This window comes from Ovis aries, chromosome 3 (assembly GCF_016772045.2).
Source record: "Ovis aries strain OAR_USU_Benz2616 breed Rambouillet chromosome 3, ARS-UI_Ramb_v3.0, whole genome shotgun sequence".
NCBI classification, from domain to species: Eukaryota; Metazoa; Chordata; class Mammalia; order Artiodactyla; family Bovidae; genus Ovis; species Ovis aries.
Window position 1 is genome coordinate 6464272 of NC_056056.1, and position 20966 is coordinate 6485237.

General features: G+C 46.6%; 1 protein-coding gene across 5 annotated transcripts in view; it reads right to left on the bottom strand.

Annotated features, from left to right (window-relative positions):
* Positions 1-20966, bottom strand: part of GPR107 (G protein-coupled receptor 107) — a 65191-nt gene that overhangs the window by 33131 nt on the left and 11094 nt on the right. For all 5 annotated transcript variants that reach the window (XR_009599725.1, XR_009599724.1, XM_060411672.1 and 2 more), the window contains exons 3-13: positions 20640-20690; positions 20318-20397; positions 18984-19123; positions 17363-17400; positions 15799-15855; positions 11788-11898; positions 10830-10963; positions 6606-6681; positions 4937-5010; positions 4451-4568; positions 1770-1900 (exon numbers count right to left, since the gene is read on the bottom strand). Coding sequence is in view for 3 of the 5 variants with exons in the window: in XM_060411672.1 (XP_060267655.1) it covers positions 1770-1900; positions 4451-4568; positions 4937-5010; positions 6606-6681; positions 10830-10963; positions 11788-11898; positions 15799-15855; positions 17363-17400; positions 18984-19123; positions 20318-20397; positions 20640-20690 (1010 nt within the window). In the remaining 2 variants the exon portion in view is untranslated. The remainder of the gene's footprint in view (positions 1-1769; positions 1901-4450; positions 4569-4936; positions 5011-6605; positions 6682-10829; positions 10964-11787; positions 11899-15798; positions 15856-17362; positions 17401-18983; positions 19124-20317; positions 20398-20639; positions 20691-20966) is intronic.

Genomic DNA, 20966 nt, shown 5'->3' on the forward strand with positions numbered 1-20966 from the left:
CTGCAGGGCAGGGCCGGAGTCTCGTGGGCCTGGGCTGCAGGCCTAGCCCAGCCAACCACGCTCGACTGGACTGTGAGTCCTTTCTCCCAAAAACTCTGTAGTCTGCCCACCTGGGAGAACTGAATGGCACAACACATGAAATTAAGGAGCACAAAGACGACGCCAAACCGATGCTGGCTGAACCTGAGTGTCCGAAAGAAATTCTGGAAGTTTCTTAGATCATCTCTCTAGTAGTTGGGTTTTTCTCATTTTACAGCGATTTTCAGAACATCTACCGTGAAGAATCTTGCCGTTTGGCATCTACTCCTTAGTGCTGCAATCAACGAACGGCAGGAAGGGACCCTTTGTAGCTCCACAGTGCATCTCGGCCTTCCTCAATTTCCCTTTTTGGCCGCACTCTGTGGCTTGCAGGATCCTAGTTCCCGGACCAGGGATTCCAACAGGGGCCCCCAGAAGTGGAAGCTCAGCGTCCTAACCACTGGACCACGGGGGAACCTGCCCACAGGTCCCTTCTATGTTGCTGTGCTGAGGGTGACAGGCGTCAGAGTTGGGGCTGAGGCTCTGTTCCCTAGTAGTAAGACGCTCTTTCCAACTAGAGACGATGCTAGTCATCCTGTTTCAAATGTCTGGGTCGCTATTCCTGAACAGGATACGGGGCAGTTGTGGAGACTATGAAGACTCATTTGTGCTCTCTCCTAAGCAGGCAGCTGTCTGTTGAACTGATATGTGAACATGTGTGATGTACGAGTTAGGTTAAGAGTGAATCTAACATGCTTGGGACTTCCCCGGTGGGCCAGCAGTGAAGAGACTGCTCCAAATGCAGGGGCCCAGTCTCGATCCTTGGTCAGGAAACTCGATCCCACATGCCGCAACTGAGAGCCCACATGCCGCAACCAACATCCAGTGGGCCCCAATAAAGTTTTATAAAGTGGATCTAACTGACTGAAACGAGGATTACACTCCACTGACACCACGTTCTAAATAATCAGAAAAATGAACGACCCCATCAACCCCAGGACCATAAAAATACTAATTCACTGTGTGGGGCACTGCAGTATGGGAACACCTCACTTCTAAGAGAAGACAGCTAAGTCTATTTTTTAAAACTTTATTCCAAAAGAACTGATTGCTTTCAAGTGGCCACAGAACTAGATCATAATGAGGGTGAGTGTTCGATTTCTGTGAGCCTTTCTTTCTTCCTATGGAAGCAAGAATTTCCTTTACTTGGATGCACTCTAAGGAGAATATTCTTCCTCTTCAATCGCTGACTTGGCACTAACTGTCTTTACACATAGTCAAAGCACAGTATATGCATCTAAAGTCTGCCAATTTCAGGGATGAAGTGAATCCATCTGATGACATTTACGTTTATGAGCTGAGAACTACCACTAGCTTTATGTTGATGTACTTCCTCATTTTCTATCTAACTTGGCAAGAAGAGGCCATCTGTAGGCTTTCTTCAACTCCCTTTCCTTCAAATTCACACGGCTGTTTTATGTTGCTACTGAGTTCTCATCTCCAAACCCTTCTCCAGCATCTCAAGTGCTAAAAAGTTGGTGCCAGGTGAGCGCTACTGCAGTCCCCTGGGGAACCTAACAGAGGCACAACTCCCCAGTCCAGCCTGGAGACTAACTCAGGTCAGCCTGGGGCCCAGGAAGCTGTCGTGTGCCCCGGGTGACTCTGACCAGTTTGGGTTCGGCGGGTCCAACTGCCAGGCTGGATGGACATGCCCGTGGCGCAGGCGTGGCCTCCCCCCGAGGGGAACTCACCACACCACCGGGAAGAGGATGGCCCCGCAGCACAGCAGGTCAACCAGAAACAGGGAGTCCTTCCACAGGCCGTACTCTGTCGTTCCCTCCTCGGTGGACTCTATGATGATGTAGGCCACATTGGCCAGGACCTGCGGGACACAGGGAGCATGGACAGATCTGTGCGACAGAGCCCCGGGGCAGCGGACACCCGGGCCTACAGGCTGGGCTGTGTGCGCTCCGTCCTGTCGCTAAGCAATCAGCATGTTATGAAAAGTCCCTCAGCTGGTCAGACAGAAGGCAACAGTTTAAATAAAACCTGTGACACCTCTGAGCACAAGGGAAACACAGTTGATGAACTATTCTTTTGAAGATTATCACTAGGTAAGAAAGCAGAGGAGTTCCACCTCTACTCCATGCAAAGTCCGTGGTCCCAAACACTCTGCTTCACTGCTCTACAGGGAATTCTCCATATTTCCACAGAAATGGGAAACCTGTCGTGCTATGACTTAGGAAGGGTAGTTTCTTTTTCCGTCTAGGACATATCAGTTAAATCATCACTGAAGCCACACTTCATACCAATGCAAAAATTAGCCTGAAATCTCTCACTGACACCCAGCCTCTGGGCTCCTTCAGAAGCCTCGTCCAGTGTACAGGTCTGCATCTGTGGCTCTAAGAAGACAAACTGGGAAATAAACAGCTTAATTCCATCTTGCCCTCAGTTCACACTCTGGACACAAGGCACACCGTGCCACTCGAGGCACTGGTGAGGGACCAGGCGCCAACAGTGTTCCTGAAACGCCACGTTTGCTTCACTCCCTACTCAGGAGCGCACAGTGGCTCCCATGACCAGAAGGAAACAGTTTCAACTTGTCAAGGCTGATGTTCAAGGACTTCCCAGACTAGCCCTTGCATTTAAATCCTCGTAACTTCCTTATATTTGATTGTCTAAATGGCCTTGCTTCCTCAGAGTGACCTGCCTTGTAGCCTTGTGTTTTTGTTCCTTCTGGGGAACAGAAGAGGGAAAGCTGGGAAGAGCCTCCATCACGTCACTCCAGGCTGTGTGAAGCAGAGTGGGGCTGAAGAGGGGGGCAGCTGCCCCTGGAGGGAGGGGAGACGGGGCAGGAGGACCCCGGCCATCGTCTCCCAGCTCTTGAGGCCTTGGCAGGCTGGAGAACACTACCCGGCAGAGAAGTGGCCGTGGTGGCTCAACAGCCAAGGCCCGTCCAGCGCCTCGGCCTCTCCTGCTCACCCGACGGCGATGTCACGTTTGCCCCTGTCTAGGCCAGGCCCATCTCCACCAGACAGCTCTTCCAGATCATCCGAACTGAAGTGAATACTCTCTCGCTGGAAACCTACAGCGACCAGTCTGGAGCATTTACGTGGCACTAACATATGGTTTTTCCAGTGGTCATGTATGGATGTGAGAGTTGGACTGTGAAGAAGGCTGAGTGCCAAAGAATTGATGCTTTTGAACTGTGGTGTTGGAGAGGACTCTTGAGTCCCTTGGACTGCAAGGAGATCCAACCAGTCCATTCTAAAGGAGATCAGCCCTGGATGTTCTTTGGAAGGAATGATGCTAAAGCTGAAACTCCAGTACTTTAGCCACCTCATGCGAAGAGTTGACTCACTGGAAAAGATCATGATGCTGGGAGGGACTGGGGGCAGGAGGAGAAGGGGACAACAGAGGATGAGAAACTCGATGGACCTGAGTTTGAGTGAACTCCGGGAGATGGTGATGGACAGGGAGGCCGGGCGTGCTGCGATTCATGGGGTTGCAAAGAGTCGGACACGACTGAGAGACTGAACTGAACTGAACATATGTCTCTTATGACTGAAAGTGAAGATGGTTTTGCCACAAACATTGCCAAACCATCAATCACCGGGTGAGCGGGCTGACCTGGGTGCCTGGGGAATTGGCACCGTTCCAATCCTCACCCGCCACACTTGCACTGGGCTCCAAATGATCACAGACAAGAACAACTTTATCAAACAGATGCTCTCTGGTCAAGCAGAGCTGAGGAGTTGTGTGTCCCTGCTAGGATCTGTTTATCGTGCATTTTTTACGTCCAAGTTCTACCTCCAATAAGACTGCTACACATAAGACAAAGTTTCTTTCCTAAAGGGCTCACAGTTTTTTAAAGTTGGCCTCAGTCCAAGGCCCCAAACACATGAAGCTCTTAATAAACGTTTGCCCCAATGTCTCATATTCTACCTTCTGGAAACTCACTGGTGTCATTCACATTTTACAATAATTTGTTGGGTTCCTGGCAGTCCAGTGGTTAGGACTTAGTGCTTTCACTGCCACGGTCCAGTTCAATCCCTGGTTGGGGAACTAAGATCCTGTAAGCCGAGCAGCACAGCCAGAAAAAAGAGAAATCATTAACCAAGTCATAGTGTACCCAAGCTTCTTTGCTAAGAGGACCATTAAGATGCAGAAAAGGCGGCAGTACGTTTCCCTAACTTCTCAGCAGCTCCCTGTTCATGTGCTGTTTAAAGACGGCAGATGGTGGAGTACCTCCCAGTGCAACAACCTGAGATCTGGGTCCATCAGAATCCAGAAAGACAGGCCCAGGATTCAACCCCAAAGCCAGAGGAGGGGGGTTTCCAGGAGACCCAACTTCCTCTCCCCAGACAGGCCTGGAGCTCAGCCCAGCAAATGCTCGAGAGGAGGAGGACGAGCAGGGTTAGAAATCCTTTACCTGCAGTGGGATGACAACCATGAAGACCTTCTTGTCTTTATCAGAAAGGATGTGCTTAATGAAAGCCCAGCCAGTGCCGATGAGCGCGATGGTGATGAACAGCAGTGCCCCCTTCAAGCTGCAAAAGGGAAGAATGAACAGACATCAACGGGTCTCTTTAGCTTTTCATTCTGAGTCACAGTCTACAGCTCATTCTATGATTTCACACACTTCCTCCAAAAGACAGATGGCCAGATGTAGGGAACGCACGTCAGCGAACAGCGTTTCTTTTCCGGCACAGCAATAGTTAGCTACGTGGCCCACTGTTGTGCTGGGGGGACCCCTTCAGGAGCATGCTGACAGCCACCCACGTGTCCCACGGCTGCCCTGTGAGGGCGGGGCCGTCTCCCTCGCCCTGGGGCAGGTCTCACGCTAGCTCCGCTCCCCAGCCTTGCCCAGCCATTACGTCACAGGACGGGTATTTCCCGAGGCACTCTCGGTACTCACAGGTGAGTGATGTAGTACACCACAGCCCACCCTTCGATCGGGAAGCCCTGGGAGGAGATGTAGTGGTAGTCGATCTGCGAGAAAACAGGTGCGTTTCAGAAAGGCCGTCTACCAATGCCTTACCCACAGCAGGACAGGAAACACCACCAGAGGCCCTTGTGATGGGGACACCCGCCCCCTCTCCCTAACACTGCACTTCCGGATGCACAGTGAAGCACGTGAGCCCACTGCAAACAGCAGGGAGCCTGGGGAACGAGACAGAAGGGTTCCACGTCACTAACCCCTAGTCCGGGCCCCTCTCTTTTCTTTTGGCCCCACTGCGAACCATGTGGGATCTTAGTCCCTGACCAGGGATCGAATGTGCAGCCCCTGCATTTGAGGCATGGAGTCTTAACCTCTGTACTGGCAAGGAGTCCCAAGGTCCCTCTCTTGAGGCAGATGATTCACTCTGGCAAATGGCTGCCTATTCTCTTCTCATAAGAAATCTCCAAGGGAGTCCCTGGTGGTTAGGAGTCCAGGTTTTCACTGCTGGGTCCCAGGTTCAATCCTTGGGCAGGGGAACTGAGATTCCACAAGCGGTACTAAATGGCTAATTAATGAATTAATATATAAAAGTAAAGATGTAAAAAACCAAAAAAAAACAAAAAAATCCTCCAAATGTCACGGGTCTTTTCAATCCCAGGCAACAGCTTTCTTTCTCATAGCCTTGCTGCTTACATAATAACTAACTCAGTTAAAAAACCTATGTGGAATCACCCAGCTTCAACTCTATTTTCTTTGGTGGGGGGCGGGGCAGGAACCAAACCTGTAAATTTAGAGCTACCTGAAGCTACCAATGAATTCCCACTGAAGTGGCCAGCTTCAGTAGCGCCCCAAAGGCCTGCAGGCAGGATGCCCAAAGCCAACATCAGTCCCTTCATGCACCTTTCATTCCTCTACACGTAGCTGTCTGGATGTGAAAGTGACCCAAGAATCCTATGACTCGTCATCTGCATGATTCCAGAAGGAATCCTTTTACCTTAATCCAAACGGGAAACTAGCCAAATAATCGTCGTTTCTTGAAACTGCAACTGGATACGTTATTACTTTTTCTAGGACAACATTCTTACGGGCAGTAGGCTTCTGAGAGAGTCTGGAGACTGTCACCCTCCCAGATGGGGCCCACGGATATCTCGCAGGCCTACAAAGTGGGGAAGCTGTGACTGTCTCCCGCCGGCTGGCTCATTTCAGTCTGCATCGGCACTAAATATTCAGAGCTTGACTCAATTCTTATGCCTCAACCTTCAGAGCATCAGTTTCCTCTCAAACAAGTATGCTAACAGTGAATTTCAAATCAAATGGGAAAAGGGGGGGACTATTTCAAAAAATAAAGGAAGCTGTGGAAACAATTCATGAGGTGGCCCGCTAATCTCAAGAAATGACTAGGAGGGTGAAAAAATAAAATATCTACAAGAGAAAACTCCAAGTCTGTAGGTAATATCTAAAGATGTCTTAAGTCTAGCATTAGAGAGGCTATGATGATTTATCCCATGACCAGCCCTTCCCAGACCAAAGGAGGCTTCATGGCAAAGGTATTCTTTTATCTGTTGTTGGATGTAGCCTGTCTTCCAACTTATTTTCCCTGATAATATAGGGATTTCATAAATGACCCCAAAACACTAATACATACTGCGTGGAACACCAAGGAAAGAGACTTGGTGAAAGGAAGGGCAGCCATCAGCCAGTGAATTTTAAAGACATCATTCCTATAAAACAGAGAGAAAAGAATTTAAGGACAATTTCACATTCCCAAAGGACAGCCAAAGCTCCACCCATCAAATATTTACAAGGAAGTCGTAAATATGATCTAAGCAAACCACAAACACAAAGCTTTTTTAAAAAAGTGGTTGCTGCCAGCAGAGAAGGCGTGGAATGGGGTCCTAAGTCAACTCTACCATGTAATCCAACTCTGTGAATGGAGCCAAGTTATGCACAATGGGTTCCCAGGCCTGATAAGATGGAAATCTAAACAGGTTGCCAGTTTCCTGTCCGGAAACCACCCTGGAAAGCCCACAGAGGCAAGAAAGAGGCAGATGCATCTATGAAAACGGCACAAAATCCCCAAGAAGGCAGAGGCGACTGGGCACAGCTCCAGGGGAAATCGCTAGCCCAGAGAGGTGGGCTTGGTGCTAGGTAGCAGGGATGGTCAAAGACCATGCCCCTCTCTGTCCCCTGAAGCTGGAACCTGCCAAACACACCAGGCCAGTGAGACACAGCACCCACCCCCCCCCACCTCCTCTGCGGGTACTAGTCCACCCTCAGGCTGCCAGGCATTCAATTCCTCTATCCCTTCCCGCCTCGCCCTAGGAGTTAACCTGAGACACACAAAACCATGACAGAGAAAAAGTTCTAAACCCTATGAAAGAAACCAAAGACTTGAGGAAGAGCGACAGGGGGACCTCCCCGACACAGCAGTTAAAAAATGGGGGACAGTGAGCATCAGAGAAGTAAACCAACAGAACAGACTAGCAAGCTTAAAGACAGATTTGTGCTTGTACGGAAGCTTAATATTTAAGGTGACACCAGGTCAGTGGGAAAAGAATAGACTGCTTAATACCTGGCACTGGAGGAGAAAAAAAACTCAGCTTAAACCTATATAATAAATGAGGAAAGCTGACCTCAGCTTCATGCTTGCCTATACCCCAGGGGGATTTGGCTGCTAAACAGAAAACAGACATTTTGTGATCTGGAGTAGGAATGGGCCTCTCAGGATCCACGAGGCACGACCCAGAAGACTACAATTACATGGCCTCGACTCCATTAACGTGAAAGATTTTCCCTCAACAATTCAGCTGGGAAAAGAAATAGGCAATGTCTTAAGGCATACGAGGGACTGAGATTCAAATGTGCACGGAACTCAAGCACAGCAACCAGGGACACACAGAACACCTGACGGAAGGATAATGCAAATACAGGCCGTCACGCGGGGAAGCCTGGGAGGCAGATGTAACTCTAGAAAGACACCAGAGAAAACGAGGCACCGACTCAGGCGTCAGTGCAGCACCTGCCCGCCCAGGCACCCCAGGAAGCAACCTAGCAGTGCTCGGTGAAACTAAAAGAGCACTCGCCCCATGCCCAGCTCGCCTCCTCCGGGAATGAACCTCAGAGGCTGCCCGAGCCGTCTGGGGACAAGCTAAGGGTCCACCATGAAGAGGGCGGGCAAGCGAAATGGGGCGCCCACCGGATGCCACAGAGGAGCTGAACAGCCATGAACTGGGTGCACACCAGCGATGTGCCTGCGTCTTAAAGAGGACGTTACCGAGTGGAACAAGGTACGAAAACAATACCTACAGACAGGACAGTTCATATGAATTAAAAATACATTCAATACCAGTAAACGTGATTTGTTTATCAAGATACACAAATACCCCAAACACAAACGAAACACATTTGGGCGGCTGGCCGTGGGTGGGAAGGAACGAGGGGACAGGAAGTCAAACAGGAGAGGGCCTTGCACAGAACGATAAGGAGGGCGGGTCCTGAGTGACGCACACCAGTTTCCGGGCTGGCTTCCTCCCTGGTTCTTTCCTGCTCCGGGGCCTACCTACTTGAAGGTCGAAAGGGAAGTCAAGGCCAGAGGAGTCTGTCCGTCCTCAATAGCCACGAGACTCAGCCAGGCTGCACAGCCGGCAAGGGCTGGGCTCACCCCCACGGCCTGGCCCCCTCCACCTGCAGCCTGGGGGACAGCGGCGCCGGCAGGTGAAGGCAGGCAAGAGTTCCAGCTCTGAGGGGGCAGCGACCAGGCTCATACACGGGCTCTACCCTGACCGCCCTCCTCCCACGAGGCCTCAGAAACCTCTGCTGAAAATGGCGCCGCCACACTCAGCGCCGGGCTGGGCGGAGAGCAGCTCCAAGCAGGCCAGGTGTCTGTGTTCCCTCCCCAGCTCCCCGTGCTCCAGGGCCATGACAGAACTCGCGGACGTGAGAGGCCACGATGGCACAGCAGACCAATGTGGGCCCAGGCCAGCTGTGCCCGGGACGCCAACCGTGGCTCTCACCTCCCCTCTCAAGGCCTCAACAAGCCAAGGGCCAAGTCTCTCGGCTCCCTCCAGCTCTAGGGCCTGCGAGTCTCTCCGAGAGCCCTAGAGTCACATCCATGACGTGACTCGAATCACCAACCCCACGTGGCTCAAGGCTCCTGGAAAAACATGGGGGGCGGGGTGGGTGGCAGAGGGCCAGAACAACACGTTTCTGGATCTACACTACACTTCAACAAGAAGTTTCAAATATGCTGTCCAAAGCAGGTTAGCCTCGTTTAACCACAGGTTTTAAACTGTCATCACAGTTTTATATAAAAGTGAACCAGTGACACTGACTGTTGCCTCGCTAAATAAAGGGAATTTAAAACACCACTGAACATCTGGCTAAACTATTTTGCATGTGTCTCATCTTTGCATAGCGCACTGATTTGCAAAGCCCTCTTGTACACAGCATTTCAGGGGAAATCACACAAGAAGTCTGAAGATCTAAGACTTTGAGAGGAAGGCAGATTAGGCAGATTATGACTGTTCCAGTTCTGCAGCTGAGGAAACAGAATTACAGAGTGAAGCCAGGTACACTTCAATCAGCAGCAACAACAGTCAGCGTTTACGTTTGAAAACCAGGTTTCTAACTCCTAGTTCTTACTTGTCTACTAAAGTTAAGAGCAAAACGTTCTTAAAAAAAAACAAAAAACAAAAAACCACCCTCCACCATCTTTTATGGCCTGAATTTGCAGGATTCTTTTTCTCTTGTTAATGGTTTCCCGATCTCTAGTCCAAACATGATTATGTAGAGTCCTTCACAAGCAAACAAGATGTTCTTTGCATCCAGTGGGTGTAAAAGATATACAACAAACAGGAAACAGCAAACTGCACCCAGCAGAGCCCAGTACTCGAGCGGAGCCATGTCCACTAGAAGACAGGCAGGCCTCCAGGGCTTAGAGGTCTCTACTTCTGGCCCACTGCTCCAGAGGAGGAGGCATCTGGTATTTGGGGTACTCATTTATTGTGTGAATTTAAATCTCTATTATGATACCATATTTCCATACCATCCTTTACACAGTTTATGGGCTTTATAACAAACACTATTCTTTAACTGAAAACTAGCATTTCATTTCCACTTTGGGGGAGGGACACAGAATTAATCACTAGTTCTCACTAGTGATTAATCACTCATATGCTGCTACTCCCCTCAAATACCAAGAAGAGGAAGTTAAAGCCTCGGGGGTTTCAGGAGAAAGGCCAAGAGTCAGGCAGGCAGGCTCTGAAGAGGTTTTCTCGAGCCTCTGGAGGGCAGTGTCAACCCCGGCTGGGCCTTCGGAGCTCGGCAGCAGCTCCATGCTCCCACCAGGCGCTGAACCACGGTCGCGCCTCTTGTCTTAAGAACAAACAGCCCCTGAACGTGACCAATGCATTCACTCTGAGTCCTGAGCTGGGGTGTGCTTGCTATGGAAAGTGAAGTCGCCCAGTCGCTCATTCACGTCCGACTCTGTGTGACCCCATGGACTCTAGCCTACCATGCTCCTCCGTCCATGGGATTTTCCAGGCGAGAGTACTGCAGTGGGTTGCCATTTCCTTCTCCAGACCTTGCTATGGAAACACTTTGCTTATACATTTTACTTCGACTGTATATTACTGAAATATTTGGATTTGCTTTTTAAACCAAGCATAGAAGTAAACAAACATCATTACATGCAAAGGCCTCCCACACTGTAAGGCTTCTGCAGAGTCCCCCTTGTTTCGGGGAAGGTGCCCTTTGAAGAGAACAGGACTGCTAGTGACAAGGTCTCTTGGTTCAGAAGACAGCAACAGGTGAAATTAAACAAACACATCCCCAAGCCCTGGGGGCTGAAGGGCTCAAGGTGATAATTTACCGTCGTTTTCGAAGGATGTGAATCCAGATGGTCCCAGAGAGAAAGAAGAAGAAGGCCATGGAAATGTACAATTTGGGGAGAGGAATTTCTCCTGCTGAAAGGTAGCTGTCAGGATTCTTCTCTGTGATCTCGATCTGAAACCAACATGAGACTATTTTCACTTTTCAGGAATAGATCATCCCATATTCAGTAATTTAGAATCTCTGCTATTTCACAGAAGCTCAAGAAAGTGAGCACCAGAAGGTAACAACCATATTCTTTTCAGAAACAGAGTTATAGATGACTTACAGACAGCACGACGCATTTTTTTTTTTGGCTGCATCCTGAGGCGTGAGGGATCTTAGTTCCCTGAACCAGGGATCGAACCTGCATCCCCTGCCTTGTTAGTGCAGAGTCTTAACCACTGGACCACCGAGGAAGTCAAAACAACCACATTCTTAATGCACAGGCTGAAGTGTAAACACATCCTAATATAAATCCTTTATATTTCCTTTTAAAGAATCCTCTGCTGAAGTATGTTGCCCACTGGCAGAAATGTTGTTCTGGACATGTTTTTCTCTGCCGCTGCTGCTGCTGCTAAGTCGCTTCAGTCGTGTCCGACTCTGTGTGACCCCACAGACGGCAGCCTACCAGGCTCCTCCGTCCTTGGGATTCTCCAGGCAAGAACGCTGGAGTGGGTTGCCATTTCCTTCTCCAATGCATGAAAGTGAAAAGTGAAAGTAAAGTCACTCAGTCATGTCCAACTCTTAGCGACCCCATGGACTGCAGCCTACCAGGCTCCTCCATCCATGGGAGTTTCCAGGCAAGAGTACTGGAGTGGGTTGCCATTGCCTTCTCCGGTATGTTTTCTCTAACTCTGCTTAAATGTCCTTAAAACTGCTCTTAGAAAGGAAAAAACCATCTTGCATTTTACACAGCTGACAACATCTACGTGGAGCAGTTTTCATATGGTACTCACATCGAGGCTGAACGAAAACTTGTCATTAGACCAAACGTCACTTCCAAGACACTTATGAAAATAAAGACTGTAGAGGCCTTCTTGGTCATCAGTGCTGATGTTAAAGAAAAACTGAAAATGAAAAAGAAAAAAGTTTAAGGATATCCAAATCCTCAGCTAAATTTTTTTTTTCTCAGCTAAATTTTTAAATCTCAGAAAGAAGTCATGAATACTACGAACAGAAGAAAACAGACTGTTTACTTCAGTTAATCAAACTCTCCTAGAGCAGAGTTCCAATACACATTTTCTTATTCTTTGATACCCTCCTAATATTTTAACAATTTTCAAGCTAAGAGAAAAGCAGACTGGATTATACGGTGAATACCTATGCACCCACTACCTAGCCTCTACACCTCACTACACTTCCTTTATCACATATCTATCCATCAGTGATGGGTTTTTGCTGAAGTCTGCAGAGCTAAGTTAAGACGCGGTTATCTAGCTTTCAAGCCCACACATTATTGTTTTGCCCTTTAGGTAAGAAATACTTCTAAAAAAGAAAGGATGTTCTTCTGGTACTTAAAAAAGTAAATGACCAGTAATTTCCTCATCAAAATGTACCTGTATGATTTTAGACAACAGTAACAGAGGCTACATCTACTATGTTTAGAGATTTTTCTTTGTTTTTCAACATATTTCATGTACTCAAGTGAAGCTTAATGTAAATAAAAGTTATTTATATATATACACACATATATACATATTCACAGAATGTGACTGCTTAATCAATTCTAGGGAACATTTTACTATAAGTCTAAAATATTAATATACTGTTTAGGGCTACATATACAACTGGTGAACGATGAAGAAAACAAGGAAACGGTTATGGTAACATCTTTCATGACAGGAGTTACTCTAGACTTGAGAAGAACATGAGGGACACAGGCATGGTAAGCCCTGTTCTAGTTCCTGGACCAGGTGATGGCTACGAAGGTGATTACTGATAATCGTCTGTACTCAAGGTAAGTACTACAGACTCTTCTATAGGTACCGTACCTCAAAATTTTAAAGAAGGGAAAAAAAGAGACATCTGTAAAGGGGACTAATACAAGTGCCTACTTTCATAGCTGGCTGGGAGGATGAAGCGAGACAACGGTAAGGTGTAAGCACTCAGCAGGATGTCTGACAGTCACTCATACATTCATCTCCGTAATTACTGACAGGAAGACTACCAGGGCCAGGCCCAAGATGAGGAATTCACCCAGAGCAGCAAGAAAGCAGACAGAAATCCCTGCCCTTACAGTTACCTTCTAAAGGGAGAGAGAGACAATAAATATAACAAATACATACAGCACGCTGTACGCTGGAAAGAAGTGTTAAGGGAAAAGGTAGAGCGGGGGGTGGGGGCGGGACTGCATTTAAAACAGTGAAACTGGAGGAAGCTTTGCTGAAAAGGTGACATTTGAGCCAAGACTTGAAGGAGGAAGAAATTAGTCATGCAGACTCTGTGGACAAGCTTTTCTCCAGTGGGCACTGCTAGAGCAGAAGCCAAGGCTTTATCTTCTCTAGGAGCAGCAGTGGCTGGAGCATAGTAACACACAGAGGGCGGGGAGGAAACAGGAACTGAGGTCAGAGTCAACAGCAGCCAGACCACGTGTGCGCGGAGACCAGAGGGAGGACTTGGGCTTCTACTGTGAGACAGAGGGGAAGCTGCTGAGGGTTCAGAGCAGATGAGCACCCCACAAACTCTCAGTCAGCTGTTAAAACCGACGGCTACTAAAGTTAAATAACATCAACACTGTTAGAGCAGCAAAAGAATCTATGGTGAGAGAACTCAGACCTGCAGATGCAGGGGTGGGGGCCTTTCAGAAGTGGTACAAATACAGAGAATCTTGAGCACGGGCTACAGGGGTGCAGGCCATTGTCAGAATTGACAAAACCACACACTCAGGAGCTGTGCATTTCACTCGAAGTAAATGATGCCTCAGTTAATGAAAACTGCCTAGAATAAGAGGTAGTGATTCTTACAAGTTAATGATAACAGACTATTTGTACACTGCTTTACAAAGCACTTTTATTTTTTAAAAATGATACACCTAACACCCTGTGAGATGGGTGTCATCATTTTCCATTTTCAGATGATTAAAGAGTGAGCTTCAGAGGTTAAGTGAGTTGTCCAAGGTCACCACCTAGCATGTAGGCTCTGAGATCCAACTCAGTGTCCTACCCCACACCCCACACACAGGCTGTGACGCTGCCATAGATACTCATGTGCAGTTAGCGATGGTGATGGCTGAGCAGGTCTCAGGCCTCTAAGTCTCAGTGAACTCGTCTCTGAAATGACAACATCATCCAAAAGATGACAATCATCCTTTCAGGTGTAGAATTCTGGGTTTCTGACACATTCTGAATGGGAGGCAGTGTGGGATTAGACGGGCAGATTTGTGGGGACAGCCAGGGAGAACCAGGGTTGGAACCTGGGCCTTGATGCTCACACTGGATATACATGATTTGATAAGCGGCGGATAACAATACCCACCTTGGAGGTTTGTTACGGAGAGAGTTACTATATTCAAATGACTGGCACACAGCATCAGTTCAGTTCAGTTCAGTCGCTCAGTTGTGTCCGACTCTGCGACACCATTAATCGCAGCACGCCAGGCCTCCCTGTCCACCACCAACTCCCGGAGTTCACTCAGATTCACGTCCATCTAGTCCGTGATGCCATCCAGCCATCTCATCCTCTATCATCCCCTTCTCCTCCTGCCCCCAATCCCTCCCAGCATAAGAGTCTTTTCCAATGAGTCAACTCTTCGCATGAGGTGGCCAAAGTACTGGAGTTTCAACTTTAGCATCATTTCTTCCAAAGAAATCCCAGGGTTGATCTCCTTCAGAACGGACTGGTTGGATCTCCTTGCAGTCCAAGGGACTCTCAAGAGTCTTCCCCAACACCACAGTTCAAACGCATCAATTCTTCGGCGCTCAACCTTCTTCACAGTCCAACTCTCACATCCATACATGACCACAGGAAAAACCATAGCCTTGACTAAACGGACCTTAGTCGGCAAAGCAATGTCTCTGCTTTTGAATATGCTATCTAGGTTGGTCATAACTTTTCTTCCAAGGAGTAAGCATCTTTTAATTTCATGGCTGCAGTCACCATCTGCAGTGATTTTGGAGCCCCCCAAAATAAAGTCTGCCACTGTTTCCACTGTTTCCCCATCTATTATTTCCCATGGAGTGATGGGACCAGATGCCATGATCTTCGTTTTCTGAATGTTGAGCTTTAAGCCAACTTTTCCACTCTCCTCTTTCACTTTCATCAAGAGGCTTTTTAGTTTCTCTTCACTTTCTGCCATAAGGGTGGTGTCATCTGCATATCTGAGGTTATTGATATTTCTCCCAGCAGTCTTGATTCCAGCTTGTTTCTTCCAGTCCAGTGTTTCTCATGATGTACTCTGCATAGAAGGTAAATAAGCAAGGTGACAATATACAGCCCTGACGTACTCCTTTTCCTATTTGAAATCAGTCTGTTGTTCCATGTCCAGTTCTAACTGTTGCTTCCTGACCTGCATACAGATTTCTCAAGAGGCAGGTCAGGTGGTCTGGTATTCCCATCTCTTGAAGAATTTTCCACAGTTTATTGTGATCCACACAGTCAAAGGCTTTGGCATAGCCAATAAAGCAGAAGTAGATGTTTTACTGGAACTCTCTTGCTTTTTCCATGATCCAGAGGATGTTGGCAATTTGATCTCTGGTTCCTTTGCCTTTTCTAAAACCAGCTTGAACATCAGGAAGTTCACGGTTCACGTATTGCTGAACCCTGGCTTGGAGAATTTTGAGCATTACTTTACTAGCATGTGAGATGAGTGTAATTGTGCAGTAGTTTGAGCATTCTTTTGCATTGCCTTTCTTTGGGATTGGAATGCTATATATAAGTTATTATTCCTAAATTGAAAGTTTCTTTAAAAATTCACCCTTTTACATGGCAGAGATAAATCGTACAAAGCTTGACTCAGAGAGATTACGTACCTGGAATGAAACTGCCCCATCATTATTACGAACAGAAAAGGATTTCTCTCCTGTTGCCTAAAAAAGACATCAACAACCTATTTTAGATGAGAACATCAGAAAAAAACATGCTACTAAAAATACAAATTTTAAAGCTCCAAAACATGTTCTTCTAAAATCCTAAATTCACTGGTCGTCTAAAGCTCACTGAAAAAGAAATTCATCATCTTTTCAATACGAATGAAATCCTGTTTTACAAAAAAAGGTAAACCTTTACCCGTTTCCTTTTCTTAGTCACCTCTCCTGTCGCTCCAACAGCCTCCTGCTCCCTGCTGAGCACCTCTCTAGTCTTACAGCTTTAGTGAGACAACGAATGCCAACCCAGGCCGCACCTCAACACGGCACCTGGCCTCCATGACCAACGGCAAACGACTGACGTACTGCGGCGGGCACAATGGACTAAAGCTGAGTTACAAAAAGAAGGAGCTACTGAGACATGGGACGGCAGAGAGGCACCTGAAATAATCACACTAAATGAAAGAGAATCTAGTGGCAGAGCAGTGGCTCCCTAGGGACAGGAGGGGACAAAGGGGCAGGAGAGCCCTCTCTGGTGACGGATATGTTGTGGTGGTGGCTTCAGAGGTGCACGTGTAAGTCAAAACTTATTGAGCTGCCACTTTAAATACACACAGTTTGTAGTGTATCAATTTTACTTCAGGAAAGCTGTTAAAACAAAACCCTGCCATCCGGATGCTCCATCACTGAAAAATTAAGATTACCCCAACTAAAACTTTCCCACGTGCCCTTCTGTTATTTCTGTTCCCTACCTCACTGAGGGTAGGAAAGCAACCTACCTCTTCTCCCCGCCGCCCTGGCCTCCCAGACTGCTGCTCACTCACTCCACATCCCGAAGCTCTGCTCTGGCTCAGATGCTCAACACCCTAAACCTGCACGGTTACAACAGCACTCCTCCTGGTCCCTCTCAGGTCCCCGGCCTCCTCACCACCGCTACCCTGCACGTTCCTTCTGAACAATGACTTTCCCTTAACACGTTCTGTATCACTTTCCATCCTGACCAAGAACACACGATGACTTCCTGTTTTCTGTGCATCGATATCTTCAATTTTTTGGCCCTCTATAATCTAAGATCCCTCTCTCTGATTCCAAATATATGTTATGTTTTACTTTCAACAGGCCAGTGCCCAATACTTGTCAATGCTCATTTCCACTTCCAGTCTTTGCTCATGACGGTCTTCAGCCCCTTTCTTCTCATCTTCTTCCCCAAACAATCCAACAAACTTCAAGCCCTGGTGACATCTCCCTCCAGACGACCCTCAGACACCCCGCTTCCCTCTCCCCTCACTATCTGAGCTTCCATCACCTAAGGGCTGTATAACTCAGTGCTCAGTCTTACTCTGAAATTATTTCAGTGTCCAAGTTCTCTCCCCAAACAGAAGGCAACTGCCTGTAGACTGAGCATGCAGATGTGCGTGTGTGTGTACACATATGTACAAGGACAGTCTGACGTGTGTGTGAGCACACACACCTGGAGAAGCTGAGAGCACAGGCTGGGGTTCGTTCTTACCTTTGAATCCACAGTACTTCTTTTAGACTTTCCATTTTCTAAAAGAAGAATCATTTAGAAGATATTATTGCATGGTTCAGCTCATATGTATACTATGGTATCACTTTATGAGACTCTAGCTCATCTAACATCAAATAATTCAAACAAATAAACAAAATGGCGAGGCCACATGCCATCTTACAAACTTGTAACTCCTCAAAACCCCAAACATTCTTGAGCTGTAAAAGCCACAAATTGGACATGTTCTATTATGAACACAATTTAATAAATGGCAACACTCAGCATCAATGAAGGAAACTGTCTCTAAATAACCCAGTGCATGTAACTGCCAAAGGTGCCACGTGGAATGACTTTCTTTTTTTCTAAGTAATGACACTTGAAACCAGATCACTGTTTAAAATATATATGTATGAGATTTATTTACATATGTAGAAAAAACAGCAAATATTATTAGCATAAAGCATACTTTTTTCCTCATGGCAAGAAGTGTAAAGATTGCTAATGACTTCTTTCAATGAAAAGAGAGGGCCTTTGTGTCTTATTTTTACTTAAGTCGTTCTTTCTGAGGAAGAGACTCCCAAACTGTGTAGGAAGGGAGAGAGTTTCAGAATAAAAAGAAGGACGAAAATGTTCTGCCCAGGGAACGGTCATGTGCGCCCAAGGAACCTAGACAAGGAGAAGATGGCGCACATACACGGAACCGCACCATCGCACACACGGAGCACTTGTGCACGTCTTTTAGCGTGTATTAGAACTCTGACAAGCTGAGAAAATAATACATAAATAATACTGTAACTAGTAAAGTTATCTTTAAAGAACTCATATAAATTATTAGATAAACGTGATGGTCAATAAAAGAGGTGATAAATCTAAACTGGTAAATCAACATAGGGAGGAAAAGTGCAATCTCAGTAGTAAGAGTGACTTCAAAACCGAGGACAACCCCTTTGCCTTTCACTTTAGGATTTAAAAAACAAACAACCAAAACCCCACTGCTGGCTAGGACTTGGTGATGTGGGTGCTATGATTGTATATTTCCCAAAAGGAGCATAAATTCACACAACTCATGTGGAAAGGAATGAAAATATGTATCAATGTTCCCAAAAGTATTCATATCCTTTGAACCAGAAATTCCAGTTCCTGGAACTCAGCCTAAAAAAAAAGTTACACATATGAAAAAAAAAACTACAAATAAAGATGTCTGATGCAGCAGTGCTTTATAATAGCATCAAAATGGAACTATGTCTCTTTAAGGGAAAATGCCAAGCAAACTACAGTATCTATTTAATGGGGCATCTGATAAGTATAAAAACATTTTAAAGCTGAGTGAACAGGGATGCTTATAAAATTATAAGATGACTATGAATTTTTAAAATCAAATGTTCTAGACTTAGGAAACAAGTTTAGAAGGAAATAGAAATTATTGATTACTCTAACATGGAGAATAAGAAGAAATGACTATTCTTTCCCCCTCTTTCCTGCATTTTCCTTTGTTATGCATTTTTATATCACCTCAAAAATAAAATAATGCTAAGTAAAATCATGTTTGTTTTTAGGTAGGAACAAAACTGGATCTATGAGCAAGGTAGTGGAGGAAGGCTAGTGTCTACCTTACAGTTACCTTGTTCTTTTGGAGCCTGGCTGCCTGCTAAGACAGGGTTACCACCAGGCTCCTGGCTCTGACCGACAACCTTCTCATCCTTGGTAAAGATGATCTTTGGTAACTGGGTACCAGCTTCTGGTGGAGATCTTATTTTCACTCTAAATTCAAGTAAGACAGAAGAAAAAGAGTTCAAAGTAAAGCTTACGGCCGGCAGGTGTTGTCAGTTGGGTGTTGTTTCCAGCTCTAAGCCCATCATCTCATGCAGTCCATGATGAACTATGATATAGATTCTATTATCTGCCTTTTACAGATGCTGAAATGGCAGCTAACAGGTTAAAGAATTTGCCCAAGAGTAGTAAGCTAGTTAGCAGCTGGGGCAGCCTCACTCTAAAGTTTGCGTCTATAGCAACCATTTGATTCTAAGGTATATATTTCCTCCCTAAGTATGTGTAATGGGTTCAACAAATTGATGATGATCAAGCTGAATGAACAGGGATGCTTATAAAATTATAAAATGACTCTGGATTTTTAAAATCAAATGTTCTAGACTTAGGAAACAAGTTTAGAAGGAAATATAAATGACTGATTATTCTAACATGGAGAATTAGGAGAAATGACTACTCTTTCCCCATCTTCCCTGCATTTCGTGCACAAGGGAAAAGGAACATGAGGTTAAAAAAAACCCAGTAAGGTGTTAAAACAAGGCCTCGGGGAGCAGGTGAGGGGCAGTAAAAACGATTAGCAGCCCATCTAAGATGCATTTCCTCCCTCTCCCTGCTGACCAGACCCCAATTTTGTGAGACCCATCCTGCCTGAGGAAGGGCCCGCAAGTTTCGATGCCGGAGTGGACACGGGCCCTCAGTCGGCACTATCACACGCGTCAAGAGGAGGACGTCCAGCACGGGATAGGCAGAAACCTCCCTCTTCCCCTTAGCTGGCTGCGAACAACGCACTCACCTCACTGAACACGCGCCATGCTAGCGCATGCTGCTCCGCCTCGGCACAACACGCTCTCTTTGCCCGGAACGTGCTACCCTTTCTTATTCCTATGCAAAGTCCCCTCACGAGAAAGCTGGCTGCGCCAACACTTCTCTGAAGCCTTCCCGTCCTGCCCACGCACCACCGTCCCTCTGCCCTACTGCTCCTCCAGTTTGCTGCCACCACTGGTATTGCTGCTGTCTCATCTAGAAGCTCCTCCAGGACTGCACCCCCACCCTCTTCATCTTGTTTGTAATCTCCAGCACTCGGCAAAGTACTTGGCATGTGGCAGATGATACGCATCTTAGATTAACTACCAAACTCCCCCTAACTTTACTCGAGAGTTGAAATGAAGGATTATTAGCATTACTTACTCACTTCTGGAGATGTCTAGGATTAAAAGGGTGACAGAGGCAGACTGTTTCTTTAAAATACAGTAATTCACATCTTCATCCTGAGAAAGGAAGACCCAATTATAGAGCATGTTATTTAGTCACACTAGAACAAGAACAAAAAGTTTTCATGAACAAAGCAAGTAAGTGGCCCAGCCCTGACTCAAAAAACACAACTGTAGCTGCTCCGAGATGCTTGGAAGTCAAAGCGGCCACCTTAAGAAACAGCACTGGCAGGAGCAGGGTGTCCCACCCAGGGCCTTGGGCTCAAGTGTAGGGAGGGCTCAGGTCGCTTGATGCTCACCAGATACGAAGAAAATCCATCATTCTTTGTTCGGTCTAGGCTGAATCCAATCTAAGAGGAGGTGAAAACGGTAGAAGTGAATTAGCACTGATGCCCCAAAGTCCATACCTTTCTTAGCCCAATAGAAGAAAAGGTGATTATTTTGGCCTGGCCTTCCTCTCAGTTTTCTTAGCGTGTATTTTGTAAGAAGGATCAGTTGTAACTGAAATTATTCAAGAATTATAACTTCAGTGTTTAAAAATAAAACTACTGATGCCTGCTCACAAGTTCTCCCCATTCTAATATTTCATATTTAACAAAGGGGGATGCTCTTACCTAAGCCACAGG